This window comes from Rhinoraja longicauda, chromosome 2, assembly GCF_053455715.1.
Source record: "Rhinoraja longicauda isolate Sanriku21f chromosome 2, sRhiLon1.1, whole genome shotgun sequence".
NCBI classification, from domain to species: Eukaryota; Metazoa; Chordata; class Chondrichthyes; order Rajiformes; family Arhynchobatidae; genus Rhinoraja; species Rhinoraja longicauda.
Window position 1 is genome coordinate 5327824 of NC_135954.1, and position 22963 is coordinate 5350786.

Below are 22963 nucleotides of genomic sequence, written 5' to 3' on the forward strand. Positions count from 1 at the left end.
TTCAGGATTAGTTCCTGTGGATTGGAGGGTAGCTAATGTTATCCCACTTTTCAAGAAAGGAGCGTGAGAGAAAACGGGAATTATAGACCAGTTAGCTTGACTTCGGTGGTGGGAAAGATGCTGGAGTCAATTATTAAAGAAGTAATAACTGTGCATTTGGATAGCAGTAAAATGATTGGTCCAAGTCAGCATGGATTTATGAAGGGGAAATCCTGCCTGACTAATCTTCTGGAATGTTTTGAGGATGTGACAAGTAAAATGGATGAAGGAGAGCCAGTGGATGTAGTGTATCTAGACTTTCAAAGTCTTTGATAAGGTCCCACACGGGTGATTAGTGGGCAAAATTAGAGCACATGGTATAGGGGGTAGGGTATTGGTTGGCAGACAGGAAACAAAGAGTAGGAATAAACGGATCCCTGTCAGAATGGCAGGCAGTGGCGAGTGGAGTGCCTCAAGGCTCGATGCTGGGGCCGCAACTATTTACAATATATATTAATGATTTAGATGATGGGATTAAAAGTAATACTAACAAATTTGCAGATGACACACAGCTGGGTGGCAGTGTGAACTGCAAAGAGGATGCTAGGAGGTTCCAGGTTGACTTGGACAGGTTGAGTGAGTGAGCAGGTGCATGGCAGATGCAGTATAATGTAGATAAATGTGAGGTTATCCACTTTGGTGGCAAGAACAAGGAGCAGATTATTATCTCAATGGTGTCAGATTAGGAAAAAGGGAAGTGAAACGAGACCTGGGTGTCCTTGTACGCCAGTCACTGAAAATAAACATGCAGGTACAGCAGGCAGTGAAGAAAGCTAATGGCATGTTGGCCTTCATAATGTAAGTATAGGAGTAACGAGGTCCTTCTGCAGTTGTACAGGGCCCTGGTGAGACCACATCTGGAGTACTGTGTACAGTTTTGGTCTCCTAATTTGAGGAAGGACATCCTTGCTATTGAGGCAGTGCAGCGTAGGTTCACGAGGTTAATCCCTGGGATGGCAGGACTGTCATATGAGGAAAAATTGGAAAGACTGGGCTTGCATTCACTGGAATTTAGGATGAGAGGGGATCTTATAGAAACGTATAAAATTATAAAAAGACTCGACAAGCTAGATGCAGGATAAATATTCCCAATGTTGGGGGAGTCCAGAACCAGGGGCCACAGTCTCAGAATAAAGGGGAGGCCATGTAAAACTGAGATGAGAAAAAGCTTTTTCACCCAGAGAGTTGTGGATTTGTGGAATTTTCTGCCACAGAAGGTAGCAGAGGCCAATTCACTGGATGAATTTAAAAGAGAATTAGATAGATTTCCAGGGGCTAACGGAATCAAGGGATATGAGGAGAAGGCAGGCATGGATTACTGATTGTGCATGATCAACCATGATCACAAGGAATGGCAGTGCTGGCTCGAAATGGCCTCCTCCTGCACCTATTTTCTATGTTTCTATGTACCGAGGTACAGTAAAAAGCTTTTGTTTGTGTACTGTCCAGTCAAAGACTATATATAAATGCAATCATGCCACCCCGTGCACAAATAAAGGGTACAACATTTAATACAAGATATATCATTGAAGTCCAACAAAATGGAGTAACTCAGCAGGTCAGGCAACATCAGTACCCTTCTGCAGACTGATTGTTGTGGTCGGAGGGGGGGCAGAGGAGAAATCCGGACGAAGAAGGTCAGGATAAAGACTGGTAAGTGATGGGTGGATACAGGTGAGGGGGAGTATAGATTGGCAAATGGTTCAGCAAAGGCAAGGGATGAAAAGACAAAAAGTGTGAGGTAAGGATAAAAGAGGAACGGGAGGAATGTGAAATTAACCTTGCATTCAGCTCAGATTTAAAAAAAACATTCCTGCATCAGTTGGACAGGAACAGGCAAAATGGTGCCTTGCTAAGGGACTGTGATGGGGCAGTGTGATGTTTTGCCAGAATAAATGCATCAAAACTGGAGCTGAGGGAGCGGTTGGCAAGTTGACAGATAGATACTGTCAACGTAAATGGTTCCAGAGTCAGAGTCATACAGCATGGAAACAGGCCCTTTGGCCCACACCAACTAATAAGTCCCATCTACACTAGTCCCACCTGCCTGCATTTGGCCCAGATTCTACTACCCATGTTCATGTACTTGTACACATTTTTTTTTAACGTTGTGATAGTGCCTGCCTCAACTCTCTCCTCTGGCAGCTAACTCCATATACCTTTCAACCGTTATGTTAAAAAAACAATGTGCCCCTCTGGTTCCTATTACATTTTTTCCCCTCACCTTAAACCTATGCCCTCGTGTTCTTGAATCCCCTACTCTGGTTAAAAGACTCTCTGCATTTACCCTATTTATTCCTCCCATTATCTTATCACATCCATAAGATCACTACCCGTCGTCTTCCTGCGCTCCAAGGAAGAAAGTCTTAGCCTGCTCAACGTCTCCCTACAGCTCATGCCCTCAAGTCCTGGCAACATCCTCGTAAATCTTCTCTGCACCCTTTCCGGCTTAAGATGGAGATTCAAATTTGAGAACATCAATTCTAAACAACTTTCTACAGTCGAGGGTTGAATAGAGACTTAGAACTCTTATTCCAGAACAGGCCACTGCTTTAAACATTGAGTCAGCATCTTATCAAAGACAACACGATAATAGACAATAGACAATAGGTGCAGGAGGAGGCCATTCAGCCCTTCGAGCCAGCATCGCCATTCAATGTGATCATGGCTGATCATTCTCAATCAGTACCCCGTTCCTGCCTTCTCCCCATACCCCCCGACTCCGCTATCCTTAAGAGCTCTATCTAACTCTCTCTTGAATGCATTCAGAGAATTGGCCTCCACTGCCTTCTGAGGCAGAGAATTCCACAGATTCACAACTCTGACTGAAAAAGTTTTTCCTCATCTCCGTTCTAAATGGCCTACCCCTTATTCTTAAACTGTGGCCTTGTTCTGGACTCCCCCAACATTGGGAACATGTTTCCTGCCTCTAACGTGTCCAACCCCTTAATAATCTTATACGTTTCGATAAGATCTCCTCTCATCCTTCTAAATTCCAGTGTATGCAAGCCTAGTCGCTCCAATCTTTCAACACATGACAGTCATAAGTTACAGCTCTATTAAATTCATCCGTTTTAAAGATCACACCACACTGTGGTTGAGAGTTCTTGTCCCTTTAGTGACATTGTCAAAATCAGTTTAATTAATTCATCTTTTCACTTACTCTTTGACCAATCTTCATAGGTTAGAGGAGCAGACTCATCGGCCCATCAAGTCTACTCCGCCATTTCATCATTGCTGATCTATCTTTCCCCCTCAATCCCATTCTCCAGCCTTCTCCCCAAAACCCCTGGCACCTTTGTGTCACCATCTTTGTGTACGACTGGCTGGCACATCTGCCTAAGTAACAAGAGATGGCTTTCCAAGCCCGCCCTTAAACATATGGGTTGTACAGAGAACCAACAGTAACCAATGTCATCCTGTCAAATGATAACTCACTGATATACTTTCATGCATTGTGCATTCACTTGTCTACCCTTAACAAACTGAACATTTACACATTAAAGTCAGAATCATAGAGTCAGACAGGATAGAAGAAATAGGCCCTTCGGCCCAACCGGCCAACATGTCCCAGCTAAACTAGTGCCACCTGCCCGTGTTTGGCCCAAATCCAGAGATGCTGCCTGACCCGCTGAGTCACTCCAGCACTCTGTGAAACGTCACCTATCCATGTTCTCCAGGGATGCTGCCTGACCCGCTGAGTCACTCCAGCACTTTGTGCATTTTCTTTTGTAAACCAGCACCTGCAGTTCCTTGCTTCCACACTTTAAACATTTAACCAACTAGGTCACCATATTCGTAATGGTGAATACAAAACGAATGATTGCAATGAAATAAACACAGGTTGAAGTTAGTTCATTCTCACCCATCTCTTCCTTTACTGACTATCTTTGCCTCGAAGTAATAAACGCCACATGCAGCAGGGATGGGAAAGGTTGCCCGGACTGAAGCAGCATCTTTTGGCGTTTTGCCATGACCTGCAGGTACAAAAGGAATAGGAAAATCTGAGCTGATAACATGTCATTATAATACTAATAGATGTAACAAAGGATCCGGCAGCTGTTCGCGGCAAGTTAACAGATGGAAATCCTGATGGAACGCACTTCAAGGGGATACAACCTGATGGGTAATTTGTCTCTTATTTTAAGCTTCATTTCCTTTTTCCTCAAATTACTCAAAAGTGAACTCGGAATCAAAAAGGCACTTAAGAGCAAACATCTAATGCATTTAATGCGAAATCCGCAGTTGAAGAGAGGGTAACAATAAGAATTTCCACACAAAATTAAATTAAATAGTAAATAGATGCCTTAGTTTTAGAGGTACAGCATGGAAACAGGCACTTTGGCCTTTCGAGTCCAACGATCACGCATTCACACTCGTTCCGTGTTGTGCCAGTTTCGCATTCTGCACACTGGGGGGTGATTTACAGAAGCTAATTAACCTGCAAACCTGCATGTGTCTCTGGGATGTAGGAGGAAACTAAAGTACCCGGAGAAAAACCACGCGGTCACATTCAAACTCCACACAGACAGCACTCGCACGGTGGCACAGCGGTAGAGTTGCTGCCTTACAGCGAATGCAGCGCCGGAGACTCAGGTTCGATCCTGACTACGGGCGCCGTCTGTACAGAGTTTGTACGTTCTCCCTGTGACCTGCGTGGGTTTTCTCCGAGATCTTGGGTTTCCTCCCACACTCCAAAGATGTACAGGTATGTAGGTTAATTGACTGGGTAAATATGGTCCCTAGTGTGTGTAGGATAGTGTTAATGTGCAGGGATCGCTGGGCGGTGCAGACTCGGTGGGCCGAAGGGCCTGCTTCCGCGCTGTATCTCTAAATCTAAATCTAAAAAAAAAATCAGTCAGGATCGAACCCGTGTCCCTGGCGCAACAAGGCAAAATCTCTACCGCTGCACCACTGTGCCACTCCATGTTTCGGAGGATTTTATGCTCAATAAAGTAGTTTGGGGCAATAATAGAGCCTTCCTTCAACTGCATCCACTTGCAACCAGAGATTTCAAATTAAAATTACACTTTTCAAAACAGTGATTAAAGGTCAACAAAAGATTAGGATGTCGTACAAAATGCAAATTGATTTTCACTCAAACAAAACGTTCAAAATATAGAAGACATTATCACGCATTGCAGGCAAAAATAAAGCTATTATTTCAGATGAATACACAGTCATTTTCCCAGTGAGGCTGCTTTAACTCCTGCTGTGGAGAGTTATGGTGGTTACAGACTTCACAATTGAAAGCAGGTCCAGCTCCATCTGAGGAAAGGTACCAAAAATGAATTAAATACAGAAAGAGGCTAAGCATACTCAAATTTAAAAAAACTTCAGCTCAGATTACCATCTATTACACGGAAGTAGACTGCATTCAATAATTCGACAATTAAGTTTTATGTTTGAACACTTGAACTATGTAGAGTTGTGGTGTGGAAACAGGCCCTTCAGCCCAACTTGTCCACGCCGACCAACATGTCCCATCTACACTAGTCTCACCTGCCTGTGTTTGGCCCATTATATATATATATGTCTCTAAATCTGTCCATGTACTTGTCAAAATGTTTCTTAAACGTCGTGATAGTCCCTGCCTCAACTACCTCCTCCAGATCGACCCATACACCCATCACCCTTTGTGTGAAAAAGTTACCCTCAGGTCCCTATTAAATCTTTCCCCCCCTCACCTTAAATCTATATCCTCTGGTTCTCGAATCCCCTACTCTGGATAAGAGATTCTGTGCGTTCATCCGATTTATTCCTGTGTTGAACTTGTACACCACTATAAGATCACCCCTCACCCTCCTGCGCTCCAAGGAATCGAGTCCTACCCGGCTGAACCGCTCCTTAATGCTCAGGCCCTCGAGTCCTGGCAACATCCTCGTAAATCTTCTCTGGTCCCGTTCCAGCTTGACAATAGACAATAGGTGCAGGGGGAGGCCATTGATGACATCCTTCCTACAACATTGTGCCCAAAACTGAACACAATTCTCTAAATGTGGCCTCATCAACGTCTTATATAACCACATTAGTCAGGGTGCCAGAGGTGAAAGGGAGAAGGCAGGAGAATGAGATTGAGGGGGAAAGATAGATCAGCCATCATTGACTGGCAGAATAGACTTGACCGGTTGAATGGCCTAATTCTGCTCCTAGAACCTATGAACTTATGATCATGACCTTCCAACTTCTATACTCAAGTATTTCAAGGGCTACTGAATAATACCATTGAACAGCAGCAGAAAATTCAACTAAAACTCAATTGTAATAACTGGGGGGAGGGGGGGCAGGCTTAAAGTAATTTTCCTTAATGAAATCCAAAAGTTAAAATAATGAATAGTTAAGATGCACAAATAACATAGAAAGTCATAGGAACATCAATACAACATAGACATGCAATAAAAAAGCATTTTGGGGATGTGACAGAAATCAGCAGCACTATTGCAAGAATCCCTGCGTGGACTCCAACAGCAGCTAATGGTTCTTCATATCAACCTATTTACTACACAAATTAATAAGAGTGTCACAATGAGTGAGCTCATATCTTGGAATTCGAAGGTTACGCATGTGTTTAAGTCTTGCTGTGTATGGTCTGGCACATATAATCTGGGTTAGCATTTCAGTGGAAATAAAGGAGCAAAGTCCGATAAAATTGAGTCCGGCTAACAGTGTGCGCTCCAGGACTATCTGGAGTGAGGAGGACATTTTGAGGCAAAGAAAGAATATTTCTTCCCTGAATCATCAACAAAATGAACCCTGCTGAACAGGTTAGAATTAGAATCTCACTTTCACATGGTAGCAGGAGCATTTTACACAACATTGGAAATATTATCAGAAATGTGTCTTGTAAAAATGCTATTATTTGATAATTAGTTCTCGGAACATAGAACAGTATAGCACAGGAACAGGCTCTCAATCTGAAGAAGGGTCTCAACCCAAAACATCACCTATTCCTTTTCTCCGAAGATGTTGACGGACTTGCTGAGTTACCCCAGCTTTTTGTGTCCATCTTTGGAGTAAACCAGCATCTGCAGTTACTTCCTACACCTTCAGCCCACAAAGTCAGGGCCAAATGGACATTCCCCCCCCCCCCCCCTACATCAAAAATCTCCTAACCCACCTTTCTAACTCCAGGTCCCTCAGGTCGGCCGACTTGGGGCTACTCACTATCCCGCGGTCTAGGCTTAAGCTCAGGGGTGACCGCGCTTTTGCGGTTGCAGCTCCTAGACTGTGGAACAACATCCCTCTCCCCATCAGAACTGCCCCCTCCATCCACTCCTTTAAGTCCAGGCTCAAAACCTATTTCTACTCCCTAGCGTTTGAGACTCATTGAGGCGGCGCTGTGAACTGTTTTGTATGTGCTGTTGTGTTTGTATGCTACTGTATGTTTCATTTTTTCCTTAGTACCTAATCAGATGTACAGCACTTTGGTCAACGTGGGTTGTTTTTAAATGTGCTATACAAATAAAATTGACTTGACTTGACTTGAAACACGGTGCCTTGTTCAAGGGACAGCACAGCAGTACAGTCTCCACTTCAAGGGCGGAATAGCAGTAGCGTCTCCACTATACAGCGCCAGGGATCCAGGTTCGATCTTGTTTAAGGGTGGGTAAGAAAATAACTGCAGATGCTGGTACAAATCAATGATATTTATTTCACAAAATGCTGGAGTAACTCAGCAGGTCAGGCAGCATCTCAGGAGAGAAGGAATGGGTGACGTTTCGGGTCGAGACCCTTCTTCAGACTGATGTCAGGAGGGGCGGGACAAAGGAAGGATATGGTTGGAGACAGGAAGATGGAGGGAGAACTGGGAAGGGGGAGGGGAAGAGAGGGACAGAGGAACTATCTAAAGTTGTAAGGTTAAGGGTGCTGTCTGTATGGAGTTTATGCATTCTCCCTGTGATCGTCTGGGTTTTCTTTCGGTGCTCCAGTTTCCTCCCATATTCCAAAGACATGCAGGTTTGGAAGTTAATTGGCTTCTGCAAATTGTTCCTCGTGTCTCGGATAGAAAGAGTGCACAGGTGATCGCTGGTCAGCACGGACATGGTGGGCCGAAGAGCCTGTTTCCACACTGCATCTCTAAAAACTTCAAAAGAGCTCGAATGGTAGGAAACTGTAACCTTCATTCTACTTGCAGTTCCACAGTAAATTCTTTACACAAGTTTCTCTCTCCAAATATTTATTGCATTTGGTGAAATGCAACAAAACAGAGGAACTTGCATTAATGGGAGGAAATTAGGAACCTTGCAATGTATGTTTACAGATTCTTGAAGATAACATGGCAGATGGGGCAGCACGGTGGTGCAGCAATAGAGTTGCTGCCTTAAGGGGTCGATCCTAACCATGGGGTGGGGAGGGGTGCTGTCTTTATGGAGTTTGTACGTTCTCACCATGACCTGCGTGGGTTTTCCCACACACACTGGGGACAATTTACAATTATACCAAGTCAATTAACCTACAAACCTTCTTTGGAATGTAGGAGGAAGCCGGAGATCCCGGAGTAGAATCCAACCAGGTCTCTGGCGCTGTGAGGCAGCAACTCTACCATTGCCCCGCTACACTAAAATTATAAATTGTCGCGAGTGCGTTAATGTGCGGGGATCACTGGTCAGTGCAGACTCGGTGGACCGAAGGGCCCGTTTCCGCACTGTCTCTCAAAATTAAACTAAACGAAATCAATAAGGTGCACTGTTGCATCTGAAAGGTAATGTTGGAACTGTATCCAACACTAGGTGAGCCACACCTTAAGCATGGAATTTCAATCATCATGTTACAGGAAAGCCACAAGTACATTTGAGGGGAGATTTATAAAGATGTTAACATGACTGGAAAACTACTGCCATGGGGGAAGATTGGATTAGTTAGTATTGTTTTCTTAGTAATGGAAGAAAGTAAGAGAGACTTAATTAAGGTGTATAACATTTAAGGCCCATTTTCGCAGTAAAGGGATCAAGATAGAGATAATAGATTTAAAATAATTTGTGGAAAGATTAAAATGGAGAGAAGGAAATAATTTTTTACCCACCCAACCGATTAGAGAGTCATAGTCATACAGCGTGAAAACAGGCCTGTCTACACTAGTCACACGTGCCTGCATTTGTCCTTCTAACCCTATCCTGACAATGTACCTGTCTAAATGTTTCTTAAATGTTACGATAGTGCTTACATCAACTACCTCCTCCGGCAGCTCGTTCAATACTTTGTGAAAAAGTTATCCCTCAGGTTCATATTAAATCTTTCCCCCCTCACCTTAAACCTATATCCTCTGGTTCTCGATTCCCCTACTCTGGGCCTTTACCCAATCTACTCCTCTCACGATTTTGTACACTTCTATAAGATCACCTCTCATCCTCCTGTGTGCCAAGGAATAGAGTCCTAGCCTGCTCAACCACTCCCTACAGCTCAGGCCCTCAAGTCCTGGCAACACCATCGCAAATCTTCTCTGCACCCTTTCCAGCTTGACAACAACTTTCCTGTAACATGGTGCCCAGAACTGAACACAATACTCTAAATGTAGCCTCTCCAACATCTTATATGACTGCAACATGACCCCCCCAACTTCTATACTCAATACTCTGACTGATGAAAGCCAAAGAGCCAAAATCATTTTTGACCACGCTGTCTACCTGTGACATCTCTTTCCAGGGTTATAGAGGTTTGGAATACAATGCCCTTAAGCGGTGATAGACGCAGAATTATTGGCGGCGGCCTAATCAATTATAATTCAAAATACTCAAATTTTACAGGCAATAGGTTAAACTAAAATAACAATAAAATACATGCAGTTGACCATGTACTTTGTTTCGGACAGCACAGTAGCACAACAGTTAATGCTGCTGCCTCTTAGCTCCAGCAACCTGGATTGATTCTGAATTCATAAGTAATGAGAATAATTAGGCTTTTCAGCCCATCGAGTCTGCCATTCAATCATGCCAGATCTCTCTTTGCCACTAAACCTCATTCACAATCACAATCATACTTTATTAGCCAAGTATGTTTTGCAACATACGAGGAATATCATTTGCCACACAGTCATAACAATAAAGAGCAACAGGACACACAAAATATATTTTAACATGAACATCCACCAGTGACACCTCCACTGTGATGGAAGCCGAGAAAAAGGTCAATCTCTCCCTTCTTTGTCCTCCCACGGTCGGGGGCCTCTAACCTTCCGTTGACGGGACGATCTTGACTCCCGCAGCCGGCGGCCGGGCCTTCCTCGTCGGGGCGATTAAGCTCCTGCATCGGAAGGGGGGGGGATCATAGCTGCCCCCCGCCGGGCGATCTATCCCAGGTCGGGGCTTGTCGAACATCGTGCAGCTTGGAACTCCCGACTTGGTCTCCTGCCTTCTCCCCATAGCCACTGACACCCGTACTAGTCAAGGATCTGTAATAAATATCCATTGATTGGCCTCCACAGTCGTCTGTGGCAATGAATGGTCACTTCTCAATGCTGTCTGTATGTAGTTTGCATGTTCTCCCTGTGACCACGTGGGTTTTTCTGGGTACTCCAGCTTCCCCCTCACCCCATATCCTTAAAACACACTGGTTGGTAGGTTAATTGGTTTCTGTAAGTCATCCGTAGAATAAGTCAAGTCAAGTCAATTTTATTTGTATAGCACATTTAAAAACAACCCACATTGACCAAAGTGCTGTACATCAGTTCAGGTACTAAGAAACGAACACACAATGGCACACAAACATGACAGCACATACATAAACAGTTCACAGCACCCTCTCAGAGGGCCTCAAACGCTAGGGAATAGAAATAGGTTTTGAGCCTGGACTTAAAAGAGTCGATGGAGGGGGCTGTTCTGATGGGGAGAGGGATGGAGATAGAGTGACGATTTGTAGAATCAATGGTACCTTACTGTCAGCTGTACCCAAGTACAGTGAAATTCTTTTTTTTGCATACAGTCCAGTGACAATCCTACTATACATTAGGCACAATCATACTGAATGTAAAAGTGTAAGATAGTAGAGCACACTAAGTGCGAGTCGCCACGTTTTAGGCACCATCCTGGACCCTTCAAGTCCGAATTTTTATTAAAATGTTAGTCTTAACGTGGCCATAAAAGCCCGTTGTCCTGGCGACAGCACTGGGTCATAGAGTTGCCGGGGATAGCATGGCCCGGCGATGCAGTCAGTATTCTCCACCGCTGCAGGCCGCGTCTAAACCATGCGCTCGGTCGCTTGGAGTGGAGCCTGATTTAGGGCGGCACGATGGCACAGCGGTAGAGTTGCTGCCTTGCAGCGCCAGGGACCAGGGCTCGATCCTGACCACGGGGTGCTGTCTGCACAGAGTTTGTACGTTGTGGAATCTTGTAGGCGGCAGAAGCTCCCAGAGCCCCGTGGCCTACATGGGGAGATGCCAAGTCAGCCCCTGCTTCGAGAATCCGGAGGACCATGGCCTGGAAGGGGGAGCCCGCCGAGATGACCGGTGCTCGGCCCCCGATGGAGCCGGCAACGACGACATGCGAGGAGCGGAGAGGGAACCCGGGGCCTGGCCTACCGCGCCCTTGAGGCCGGCTGCAGGAGGCTTCCCTGGGGAACAAAGGTTGAGGGGCGAGGAGAGGGACGTCGGTTCGCGGGTTAATCCACACGTCCAAGGAAAGGCTGGCGGCTGGAGGCCCTGCAGCAGCCTGGGGCTCGTCTGGATCTGGCACCGCTCATAAGAACTAGAGTGTGGACTGGACGTTGCAAACAGCGGCAAGTCCTGGCGTCTCTTGCACACGGGATCAGTGGACTATTTCTGTAGAATTTGCTAATTGGGGATGTGCTTAGGTATGGCAATACTCTACTGGACTGTTTGAATGAAAAGAATTTCACTGTGCATTTGCACTTCCCACGTGACAATAAAACCACCAACCATTGAACATTCTCCCAGTCTCCGAGTCAATTTTCTCCGGGATCACGTGCAGACAGAGGAAATTAGTTTACTTGGCATTATGTTCGGCACGGTCGTTGTGAGCCGAAGGGCCTGTTCCTGTGTTGTACTTTTCTGTGTTCTATGTACCAAGGCAGATGAGCCATTTGCTGCAGGGCAACTGAAGCAACATCTATATGCACAAAATGGACGTTCTGTACATTTGCAAAGTTCAAGATGTGCCCATTCCTATCCCCGTGCTAAACCACACTGTGGTCTCGAGAGTTGGCACAGACCCTCTTTCAAAGTTGTCACAATGGAAAAACTATTTAGATATGCTGACATGTTAACATTATCAAGTGGGACCAATTTGATTCCTATACACATGAGATTTAAAGTCATGAAGTTGGAACGATGCCTGGCCCAGGGGTGCATTAGCTACAGGACAGACCTGGATTGTTTTCTCTCTAACGTCAGTGGTTGCGAGGGACCCGATAGAATTATATGAAATTATGAGAGGCAGAGGTAAGGGAGACAGTCAGAACCTTTTTTCCAGGGCAAATACCGAAGGACATAGCTTTAAGGTGAGAGTGACAAAGTTTAAAGGAGATTTACAAGGCAAATGCCTGGGATGTCTGCCAAGGAAGATGGTAAAAGCATGAACAGGCAAGGATTAGAGCGATGGAGGTACATAAAATCATGAGAGGCATAGATAGGGTGGACAGTCAGAACCTTTTACCCCAGGATAGAAAAATCAAATACTAATGGGCATAACTTTAAGATGAGAGGGGCAAAGTTTAAACGAGACTAGACCAAGTGGACCCGTTGGGCCCAAACCTCTCCTGCATTGGTGCAGCACCCTCTCCTCCCTTACACCCCCCTTCCCCTCCCCCCTCCTTCCTTCCCCCCTTCGTCTCCTCCCTCCCCCAAGCTCCCTCCCCTCTCCCTTCCCCTCCCCCCCACTCCATCCCCCTCAACACCCCTTATCCTCCCTCCTCTCTCCCTCCATCCCCAAGATAGATTTAAACTTGAAAATGTGAATAACTTAAAAAGTATAACACCGATTTCAATGAAACTTCTTCCATTAGCACCAAAGGGACGACGGTGAGTAAGGTGGGCCTAAAATTGTCTCGCTGTGGTGTACCATTTTGGCTGTAGTTCAGGAACAAACAAACAAACAAGAGTTTTAGTATGTAGATGTGCGGGGAAGTTTTGTTTTTACACACAAAGGGTGGCGAGTGCCAGGAATACACTGATGGGGGTGGTAGTGGAAGGAGATGTGATAACGCCAGTTAAGAAACTTTTGGATCGGCATGTGAATATGCAGGGAATGGAGGGATATGGATTATGTGCAGGTAGATAAGAGGTGGTCGTGGCATATTCAGCACAAACATTGTGTGCCAAAGGGCCCACTCTTGTGCTGGACTGTTCTATGTTCTTAGACCAGCAATTACCCCACACACTAACACTATCCTACACACTAGGGATATTTTACAATTTTACCCAGACCAATTAACATATAAACGTACATATTTGGAGTATGGGAAGAAACGAGCATCCAGAGAAAACCCATGACAATGGACAATAGGTGCAGACAATTCGGCCCTTCGAGCCAGCACCGCCATTCGATGTGATCATGGCTGATCATTCTCAATCAGTACCCTGTTCCTGCCTTCTCCCCATACCCCTGACTCCGCCATCCTTAAGAGCTCTATCTAGCTCTCTCTTGAATGCATTCAGAGAATTGGCCTCCACTGCCTTCTGAGGCAGAGAATTCCACAGATTTACAACTCTCTGACTGAAAAAGTTTTTCCTCATCTCAGTTCTAAATGGCCTACCCCTTATTCTTAAACTGTGGCCCCTTGTTCTGGACTCCCCCAACATTGGGAACATGTTTCCTGCCTCTAACGTGTCCAACTCCTTAATAATCTTATACGTTTCGATAAGATCCCCTCTCATCCTTCTAAATTCCAGTGTATACAAGCCTAGTCGCTCCAGTCTTTCAACATATGACAGTCCCGCCATTCCGGGAATTAACCTAGTAAACGTACGCTGCACGCCGTCAACAGTAAGATGAGGTCAAAGGGAGAACGTACAAACGACAGCAGCACCCATAGTCAGGATTGAATCCGGGTCTCTAGCGCTGCAGAGCTGCAACTCTATCGCTGCGCCCATCATGGGATCATGTTTAGCATCATGTTTCGTATGGTCAGTGGTGGCCAAAGGGCCTGGTCCTGTGCTGTGTTCTGAACTTATTGGAGCAGTTTTTAAGAACTTCTCCAATAGAACATTCCAGCGCGTGATGCAATGTCCAGTGACGAGTGACCTCTTGGGGCATGGTCTGTCTGATGGAAGCTGCTGAAATGTGGAGGATGCACAGCTTGGAAAGGTAAACGTTGGCCGATGGGCACAACGAGCAGTAGATCCAATCTGTAGGCCAGTCTCATCAAGAAACTGCCAAACACCACAAGTAAACACACGTACCCCATAAATGGACACAAAGTGCTGGAGTAAATTTACCAGGGTGGCACGGTGTACAGCGGTAGAGTTGCTGCCTTACAGCTGACTCCCTTACATCTTACTACTGACTACAGGTGCTGTCTGTGCAGAACTTGTATATTCTCCCCTTGATCTGTGTGGATTTTCTCCGGGATCTCCGGTTTCCTCCCACACTCCAAAGACATACATGTCCATAGGTTAATTGGAAGATTGAGGGGAGATCTTATAGAAACATACAAAATTCTTAAGGGGTTGGACAGGCTAGATGCAGGAAGATTGTTCCCGATGATGGGGAAGTCCAGAACAAGGGGTCACAGTTTAAGGATAAGGGGGAAGTCTTTTAGGACCTAGATGAGAACGTTTTTTTTCCACACAGAGAGTGGTGAATCTGTGGAATTCTCTGCCACAGAGGTAGTTGAGGCCAGTTCATTGGCTATATTTAAGAGGGAGTTAGATGTGGCCCTTGTGGCTAAAGGGATCAGGGGGTATGGAGAGAAGGCAGGTACAGGATACTGAGTTGGATGATCAGCCATGATCATATTGAATGGCGGTGCATGCTCGAAGGGCCGAATGGCCTACTCCTGCACCTATTTTCTATGTTTCTATGTTTCTAATTGGCTTGGTATAATTGTAAATTGTCCCTAGTAAGTGTGGGATTGTGTTAGCGTGCAGGGATTGCTGGTCAGCGCTGACTCGGTAGGCTGAAGGGCTCGCTGTATCTCCAAACCAAACTAAACAAAAAGACCAAAGTCAATTCCATGGAGATGGGAACAATTTTGGGATAGGCTGGCTGTATAAAATCAGAAGATAACTGGCAAGACTAAGCCCGAAGAAAAAAAGGTACAAAACAAAGGAAAAGGGAATAATCAGGCTGCCACAAAGGTTAACTTTGATTGGGAAAGCAGAAAGGAACAGCAACACAAAATAGACAACAATATATATTGCATGTTCTAAAATATGAACAGGTCAATCAGGATAGTACCACAAAGATTTAAAACTTTTTTAAAGTATGGAACTTATATTGTCTCGGTCGGTGGAAGATAATTGATAGCTCGATGTTTGACAAACCTTATTCAATCCTTAAAGTAACCATGAAGTGTAGATAAGATTAATGAAGTACATTTGATAACTCTTCATTTTCAAAAGGATGTTGTCAACCTTGTAAGGGTTCAGAGAAGATTTACCTGGATGTTACCAGGACGCGAGGGAGCTTTAGGAATAGGTTAGGCAGGGTAGGAGTCTATTCCTTGGGAGCGCAGGAGAACGAGACGTGATCCTATGCGTCTGAGTAAATGCACAGAGTCTCTTGCCCAGAGTTGGGGAATCGAGAACCAGAGGACATGGGTTTAAGGTGAGGAGGAAAAGATTTAATGAGAACCTGAAGGGTGACTTTTTTTTTTACACAAAGGATGGTGGGTGTATGGAACACGTGACCTGCATGGGTTTTCTCCGAGATCTTCGGTTTCCTCCCACACTCCAAAGACGTACAGGTATGTAGGTTAATTGACTGGGTAAATGTTAAAAAAAACAATAACAAAAAAAAACAACAACAAAAAAAAATGTCCCTAGTGTGTGTAGGATCGTGTTAATGTGCGGGGATCGCTGGGCGGCTCGGACCCGGTGGGCCGAAGGGCCTGTTTCCGCGCTGTATCTCTAAATCTAAAATCTAAATATAAAAACAAGCCGCTGGAGGAGGTAGTTGATGCAGGTACTATCGCAACGTTTAAGAAACATTTAGACAGGTACATGGATAGGGTAGGTTGGGAGGGATATGGTCGAAATGCAGACAGGTGGGTCTAGTGTAGATGGGGCACATTGGTCAGCGTGGGCAAGTTGGACCAAAGGGCAAGTTTCCCAGCTGTATGATGCTATGACTCGAAAAGACCTCTAATATTTGTTTAGTTTAGAGATAGCCTAGAAACAGGATCTTCGGCCCACCGAGCCCACACCACCCAGCGATCCCCACACACCGACGCTATCCTACTCACATGAGGGACAGTTTACAATTATACCAATCCAATTAACCTGCAAACTTGTACATCTTTGGGGTGCGGGAGGAAACTGGAGCACGCGGAGAAAACCCGCGCAAGTCACTGGGAGAACGTACAAACCCCGCACAGACGGCACCCATAGTCAGGATCGAACCCGGGTCTCTGGTGGTGAGGCAACTCTACCGCTGCGCCACCGTGGATATTACATAAAATAGAATATGTCATATTGAATAAAATAGAATGGATACAGAACAGAAAACAGCAAGGGTTAAAGGTAGCCACTCAGATTGGCTAAACTATAAGTATTGCTACATGCACAAGTGAATAAATAACCTGATTATTAGCCCTGACCGGTGAGGAAAAAGTAAATTCCAACCTGGCCATCCATTAGAGACATGGTCTTCCGAGTTACAAGTGTTAACATACGAGCCTTTGAAAGCACTAGACCTGTACTCGCTGGAGCTTAGAGAAGGTTGAGGGGGGACCTCTTTGAATCTTACCAAATAGTGAAATGTCTGGGTAGAGTGGATTTGGAGAGGAAACATCCTTAATCACTCATGCCTATATTTGACAAACATCCTGCTATGTTCCCAATGTTGCAGGAAAAATGTTCCCAATGTTGGGGGAGTTCAGAACCAGGGGCCACAGACGAAGAATAAAGGGGAGGCCATTTAAAACTGAGGTGAGATGAAACTTTTTCACCCAGAGAATTGTGAATGTGGAATTCTCTGCCACAGAAGGCTGTGGAGGTCAATTCACTGGATGAATTTAAAAGAGAGTTAGATAGAGCTCTAGAGGCACTAATATTAAAGATCTCATGGAATTCGGCATAGTGGCGCATCGGTTGAGTTGTTCCCTTACAGCACCGGTGGCACAGGTTCAATCCAGACTACGGGAGCTGTCCCACGGAGTTTGTAGTTCTCTCTATGACCGCATGGGTTTTCTGTGAGTGCTTCAGTTTCGGTTTCCTCACACATCCCAAAGACTTGCCGGTTTGTAGGTTAATTGGCTTCAGTAAATTGCGCGGGTTCTATGCCCTGCACGCTGGATGGAGGCAAACGGGTGATCGCTGGTCAGCATGGACTCGGAAGGGCTGAAGGGCCAGTTTTCATGCTGCATCTCTAAACTAAATCTTAACCACAACTGAGTGTAATCCAGGGGTGATGAATCAAGGAGTGATGTATCAGGAAGTGGTGGGATGAGGGGGGGGGCCTCATTGAAACTTTACCGAATAGTGAAAGGCCTGGATAGAGTGGATGTGGAGAGGATGTTTCCACCAGTGGGAGAGTCTATGATCAGAGGCCACAGCCTCAAAATAAAAGGACGCACTTTTAGAAAGGCTGTGGAGACAAAGTCAATAGATATTTTTACGGTGGAGATTGATAGGTTCATGATTAGTAAGGGTGTCAAGGTTTATGGGGAGACGGCAGGAGAATGGGGTTGAGAGGGCAAGATAGATCAGCCATGATTGAAAGGCGGAGTAGAATTGATGGGCCAAATGGCCTAATTCTGCTCCTGCAACTTATGAATTTATGGTCAATCTCAATCCAGTTTCTCCCCAGAATTTTATTCCCACAGTTTCTGAGCAAGTTATTTCATTGCAATGTTATCCAACATCATTTAGTGACAAATCTTAATAGGGACAGATACTGTCTCCAAAACCTCAATGAGGGTATTGATATATCAAATTGTGAGAGGCATAGAGGGGGCAGAATCAGAACCTTATTCCCCAGCATGGAAAAATCAAATACTCGAGGACACAACTTTAAGGTGAGAGGGGCATGGTTTAAAGACGGTGTGTGTGCAGGGCAAGTTTTATTTTTACATATGTGGGGTAAAGTTTGTTTTTGCACAGAGGGTGGTGAGTACCTGGAACGCTGTCAGGGTTGGTGGCTGAAGCAATAGTTTAGTTTAGCAAAGGTTTAAGAGACTTGTAGATTGGAATATGGTGCAGACAAGATTTAAGAGAATGCTGCTAGAACTTGAGGGCCTGAGTTATAGGAAGAAGTTGAGCAGGCTGGGAGCACAGGAGAATGAGGGGTGATCTTATGGAGGTGTACAAAATTATGAGTGGAATAGACTGGGTAAACGCATAGTGTCTCCTGCCCAGAATAGGGGAATCGAGAACCATATTTGAGGAAGGATGTGCTGGCTCTGGAATGGGTCCAAAGGAGGATTACAAGAATGATTCCAGGAATGAGTGGGCTAACATATGAGTGTTTGACGGCACGGGGCCTGTACTCGCTGGAGTTCAGAAGAATGAGGGCGGACCTCAATTAAACTTACAGAATAGCAAAAGGCCTGGATGGAGTGGATAGGATATTTCCACTAGTGGGAGAGTCTAGGACCAGAGGTCATAGCCTCAGAATTAATGGACATTCCTTTAGGAAGGAGATGAGGAGGAATTTATTTAACAGAGGATGGCGAATCTGTGAAATTCTTTGCCAAAGAAGGCTGTGGAGGCCGTCAATTGATATTTTTAAGGAAGAGATAGATAGATTCTTGATTAGCACGGGTGTCAGGGGTTATGGGGAGAATGCAGGAGAATGGGGTTTGAAGGGATAGATCAGCCATAATTAAATGGCAGATTCTGCTATCACTTATGACCTTATAAGAGGACATAGGACAAAAGGTGGTGGGTATATGGAACGAGCTGCCAGAGGAGGTAGTTGAGGCAGGGACTATTGCAACATTTAGGAAGCATTTAGACAGCTACATGGATAGGACAGGTTTAGAGGGATATGGGCCAAAAGCAGGCAGGTGGGACTAGTGTAGATGGGACATGTTTTCCGGTGTGGAAAGGTTGGGCCGAAAGGCCTGTTTCCACGCTGTATAATTCTATGATTCTATGATATGGATATGCATGGAATGGAGGGATATGGGTTATGTGTTGGCATTAACATCATGTTCATCACAGACATTGTGGGCCGAATGGCCTATTCCTGTGCTGTACTGTTCTACAGACTGGCCTCAGAGAAGTAACAGATAAATTATTCTATTCACTAAATAATTTAATTGGTAAACAAACTTGTGCTTTGGTATCATTCTGCAGAATGAAACATTTTGCACTCAAGTGACATCACCGAGTAGTGTGATATCTCATATGAAGACAGAGATAACATTACACTGACATCGAGTAGTATAGAGGGAAGAAGGAAGACCCTGAGAAATATCTGCAAAGAACTTGAAATATTGGTTATGATACATGTGCAGGATTGATGAAGTAAAATTATTTAAGATATGGTAACATGGCAGAAAACTGCAAGTCATACACATCCACCAACAAAGTCAGGTATTGCCTGTTTTGATCCAATTTTTCCTTTAAGTTACCTTTCAACTGCATATTTTACTACACAAAGATAATACAAATATAACGTGGGAACTGGTCAAAATTAAAAACTGAGATTTGAGCTATCAAACTGCATTAAAACAAACAGGTAATCGTCCATTTCTGGTTCACGGTTCAACCAGGATCTTTTTTTTAAATCTACCATGAGCCAAATATATCCATCACAGCTATGATTCTTGGCACGAGGCCAGTTAATTGTCTTTCTGTGGCATAAGTGTTAGAACACTCAGATCCTAAAAAGATGATACACTTTTAAATCTAAAAACCTCAAGAAAACAAATTCAATCCTGGCTAACGTTGACAATGGTGCTGTTTGTTCTTTTTTCTTTTGGTGACACAACTCCAGGTAACTAGTTTTATCCTTTTGTCAATTCTTCCAAATTTTCAATCCACAAAATTAGAGCATTTCAATGGAGTATTATGGAACATCGAACAGTACAGGCCCTTCAGCCCACAATGTCTATGCTGAACATTATTGATATTTATCAACTTTGAAACTATAAATATCTAAACTCCACTTCCTCAAAGGAAAACGAATATGTAGTGTAAATCAGCAAGCCATTCTGTCTAAATTTAAAGCTTCTTTCTTGCCTCCAAATAATGGTTGCCCCTGTAACGCACTGCAGCACCCTTAATTAATCACTGTTTATCCTCTCACTTCCAACAAGTCTAACTGGAGTTTAAAACACCACGACTTTGTTTTATATTTAAATTCATAGCTGTTAACACCAACGTTGTCCTATCCGTCCTATTGCCACATTCTATTGGTACTGATTTTTTTTAAAGTTTGCTTTAAAAGTTGAGGTAGTCTGAAAAAGTGTCTCGATGCCTTCTTCAGGCCTGAAATGGCACCAGAATTACTCCAGCATTTTGCGTCTATCTTCGGTGTAAACCAGCATCCGCAGTTCCTTCTTACACATTTTGTCAATCGTTGTACTCTCACTCTCAGAAGGTAGGGGGGGGAATTTTGTTTTTTAAGCTCCAAACTGGTCTTTTGTGCGAGTGACTTGTTTAAAAAGGCTGCCTGTGCAAGACAGGTTTGGGTGGTTTCCCGGCTGCAAGATTTGACTGTGTAAATGCTTGCTTTAACTCTGTTTAATTCAACACACACAGAGGGTTGACACAGCTCTACCGAAGGCCTAGGCCCAGTTGACATGTCATGAAGGGCCTGTCCTTCCTCCCTTGCAGCCTGCTGGATAAGGAAGTCTCTCTGGCTAGCAGACAGTGAGAGAAAGGGGGGTGACCCACACAAACCTCCCCCGTAAACTACCCCATCCCACCACAAACCCCTCCCTACCCCCTCTCAAACCTCCACTCTACCCCCCTCAAACCTCCACCCAGCCCCCCCCCACACAAACCTCCTCCCATCCCCCACACAAACCCCTCACCCACCCACAAATCCCCGACACATCTCCACCCTACCCGTTCAACAAACCCCCAACCCACACAAAGTTCCCCCCACCCCTCACAAACCATCTCTCACACAAACCTCCCCCACCCCTAAGCACAACCCTCCCCCATCCCTAAACACAAACCTCCCCACCCCTAAACACAACCCTCCCCCACCCCTAAACACAAACCTCCCCCACCCCCAAACACAAACCTCCCCACCCCTAAAGTTTAGGCTAAACATAAACCTCTCCCCACTCATCACACAATCCTCCCCCACCCCCATACACAAACCTCCTCCACCCCTAAGCACAACCCTCCCCACATCCCTAAACACAACCCTCCCCACATCCCTAAACACAACCCCCCCCACCCCTAAACACAACCTCCCCCCACTCCCATACACAACCCTCCCCCACCCCCAAACACAATCCTCCCCCACCCCTTAAGTTTAGGCTAAACATAAACCTCTTCCCACCCATTACACAACCCTCCCCCACCCCCAACCCTCCCCTAAACACAAACCTCCCCTCACCCATCACACAACCCTCCCCCACCCTCAAACACAACCCTCCCCCACCCCAACCCTCCCCACCCCCAAACACAACCCTCCCCACCCATCACACAACCCTCCCCCACCCCTAAACACAATCCTCCCCCTCCCCCAAACCTCCCCCACCCCTAAACACAATCATCCCCCATCCCCAATGTTTAGGCTAAACACAACCCTCCCCCACCCCTAAACACAACCCGCCCCCACCCATCACACAACCCTCCCCCACCCCTAAACACAACCCTCCCCACCCACTAAACACAACCCTCCCCCACCCCTAAACACAACCCGCCCCCCCAAACACAAACCTCCCCCACCCCTAAACACAAAGCTCCCCCACCCCTAAACACAATCCCCCCACCCCCAATGTTTAGGCTAAACATAAACCTCTCCCCACCCATCACACAATCCTCCCCCACCCCCCAAACACAACCACCCCCTAATCACAACCCTCCCCCACCCCTAAACACAAACTCCCCCTAAACACAACCCTCCCCCACCCCCACCCCCAACCCTCTCCACCCCATCACACAACCCTCCCCCAATCCCGGGCTGGTTGCTAAGCAAGGCCCTCCACGTCAGCCCCCGGGCCGTGTCTGGCCAGGCCGTGCCGGGCTCACCTTTGTAGTGGACCCGCAGGTTGTTCTGAGACAGGCCGATGTAGCTGTATTTGTCCTTCGGGCTCCAGCACCGGGGCAGCGGCGTCTCCCGCTCGTCCACGGCCGGGTAGAGGCGCTTGTAGCGATCCGCCAGCTCCTTCTCCTGGGGGTTGAAGGCCGCCTCGGTGTGGGCTGCCGTCGCTGTGACCGTGACCGCCGCCGCCGCCACCGACACCGACAGCGACAGCCCGGCCATGGCGGCGGGGCCGGGATTGGGGGGGGGGGGGGGGGGGGGGGAGGAGAGGCCGGGATGAGGTTGAGGAGAGGCCGGGATGGGGGTTGAAGAGAGGCCGGGATGGGGGTTGAATTGAGACCGAGGCCGCTGGTTGAGAGGCCGGGATGAGTTTGAGGAGAGGCCGGGATGAGGTTGAGGAGAGGCCGGGATGAGGTTGAGGTACGACCGAGGCCGCGGGTTGAGAGGCCGGGATGAGGTTGAGGTACGACCGAGGCCGCGGGTTGAGAGGCCGGGATGAGGTTGAGGTACGACCGAGGCCGCGGGTTGAGGAGAGGCCGGGGTCCCAGGAGGAGGGGAGTGGTGAGTGGAGTGGAGAGGTGGCTGGGCTGCCGTTAGAGCCGGCTGGAAGCAGCTGTCCGCCAGCCCAGGCCGAGGAGGAGGAG

General features: G+C 46.2%; 1 protein-coding gene across 1 annotated transcript in view; it reads right to left on the bottom strand.

Annotated features, from left to right (window-relative positions):
* The window catches only part of ranbp9 (RAN binding protein 9), a 93356-nt gene extending 70767 nt beyond the window's left edge, over positions 1 to 22589 (bottom strand). Inside the window, exons 1-2 of the mRNA XM_078414398.1 lie at positions 22307 to 22589; positions 3905 to 4016 (exon numbers count right to left, since the gene is read on the bottom strand). Of these exons, the coding sequence (XP_078270524.1) occupies positions 3905 to 4016; positions 22307 to 22541 (347 nt within the window). The 5' untranslated portion in view covers positions 22542 to 22589. The remainder of the gene's footprint in view (positions 1 to 3904; positions 4017 to 22306) is intronic.
* Between the last annotated feature and the right edge of the window lie 374 nt (positions 22590 to 22963).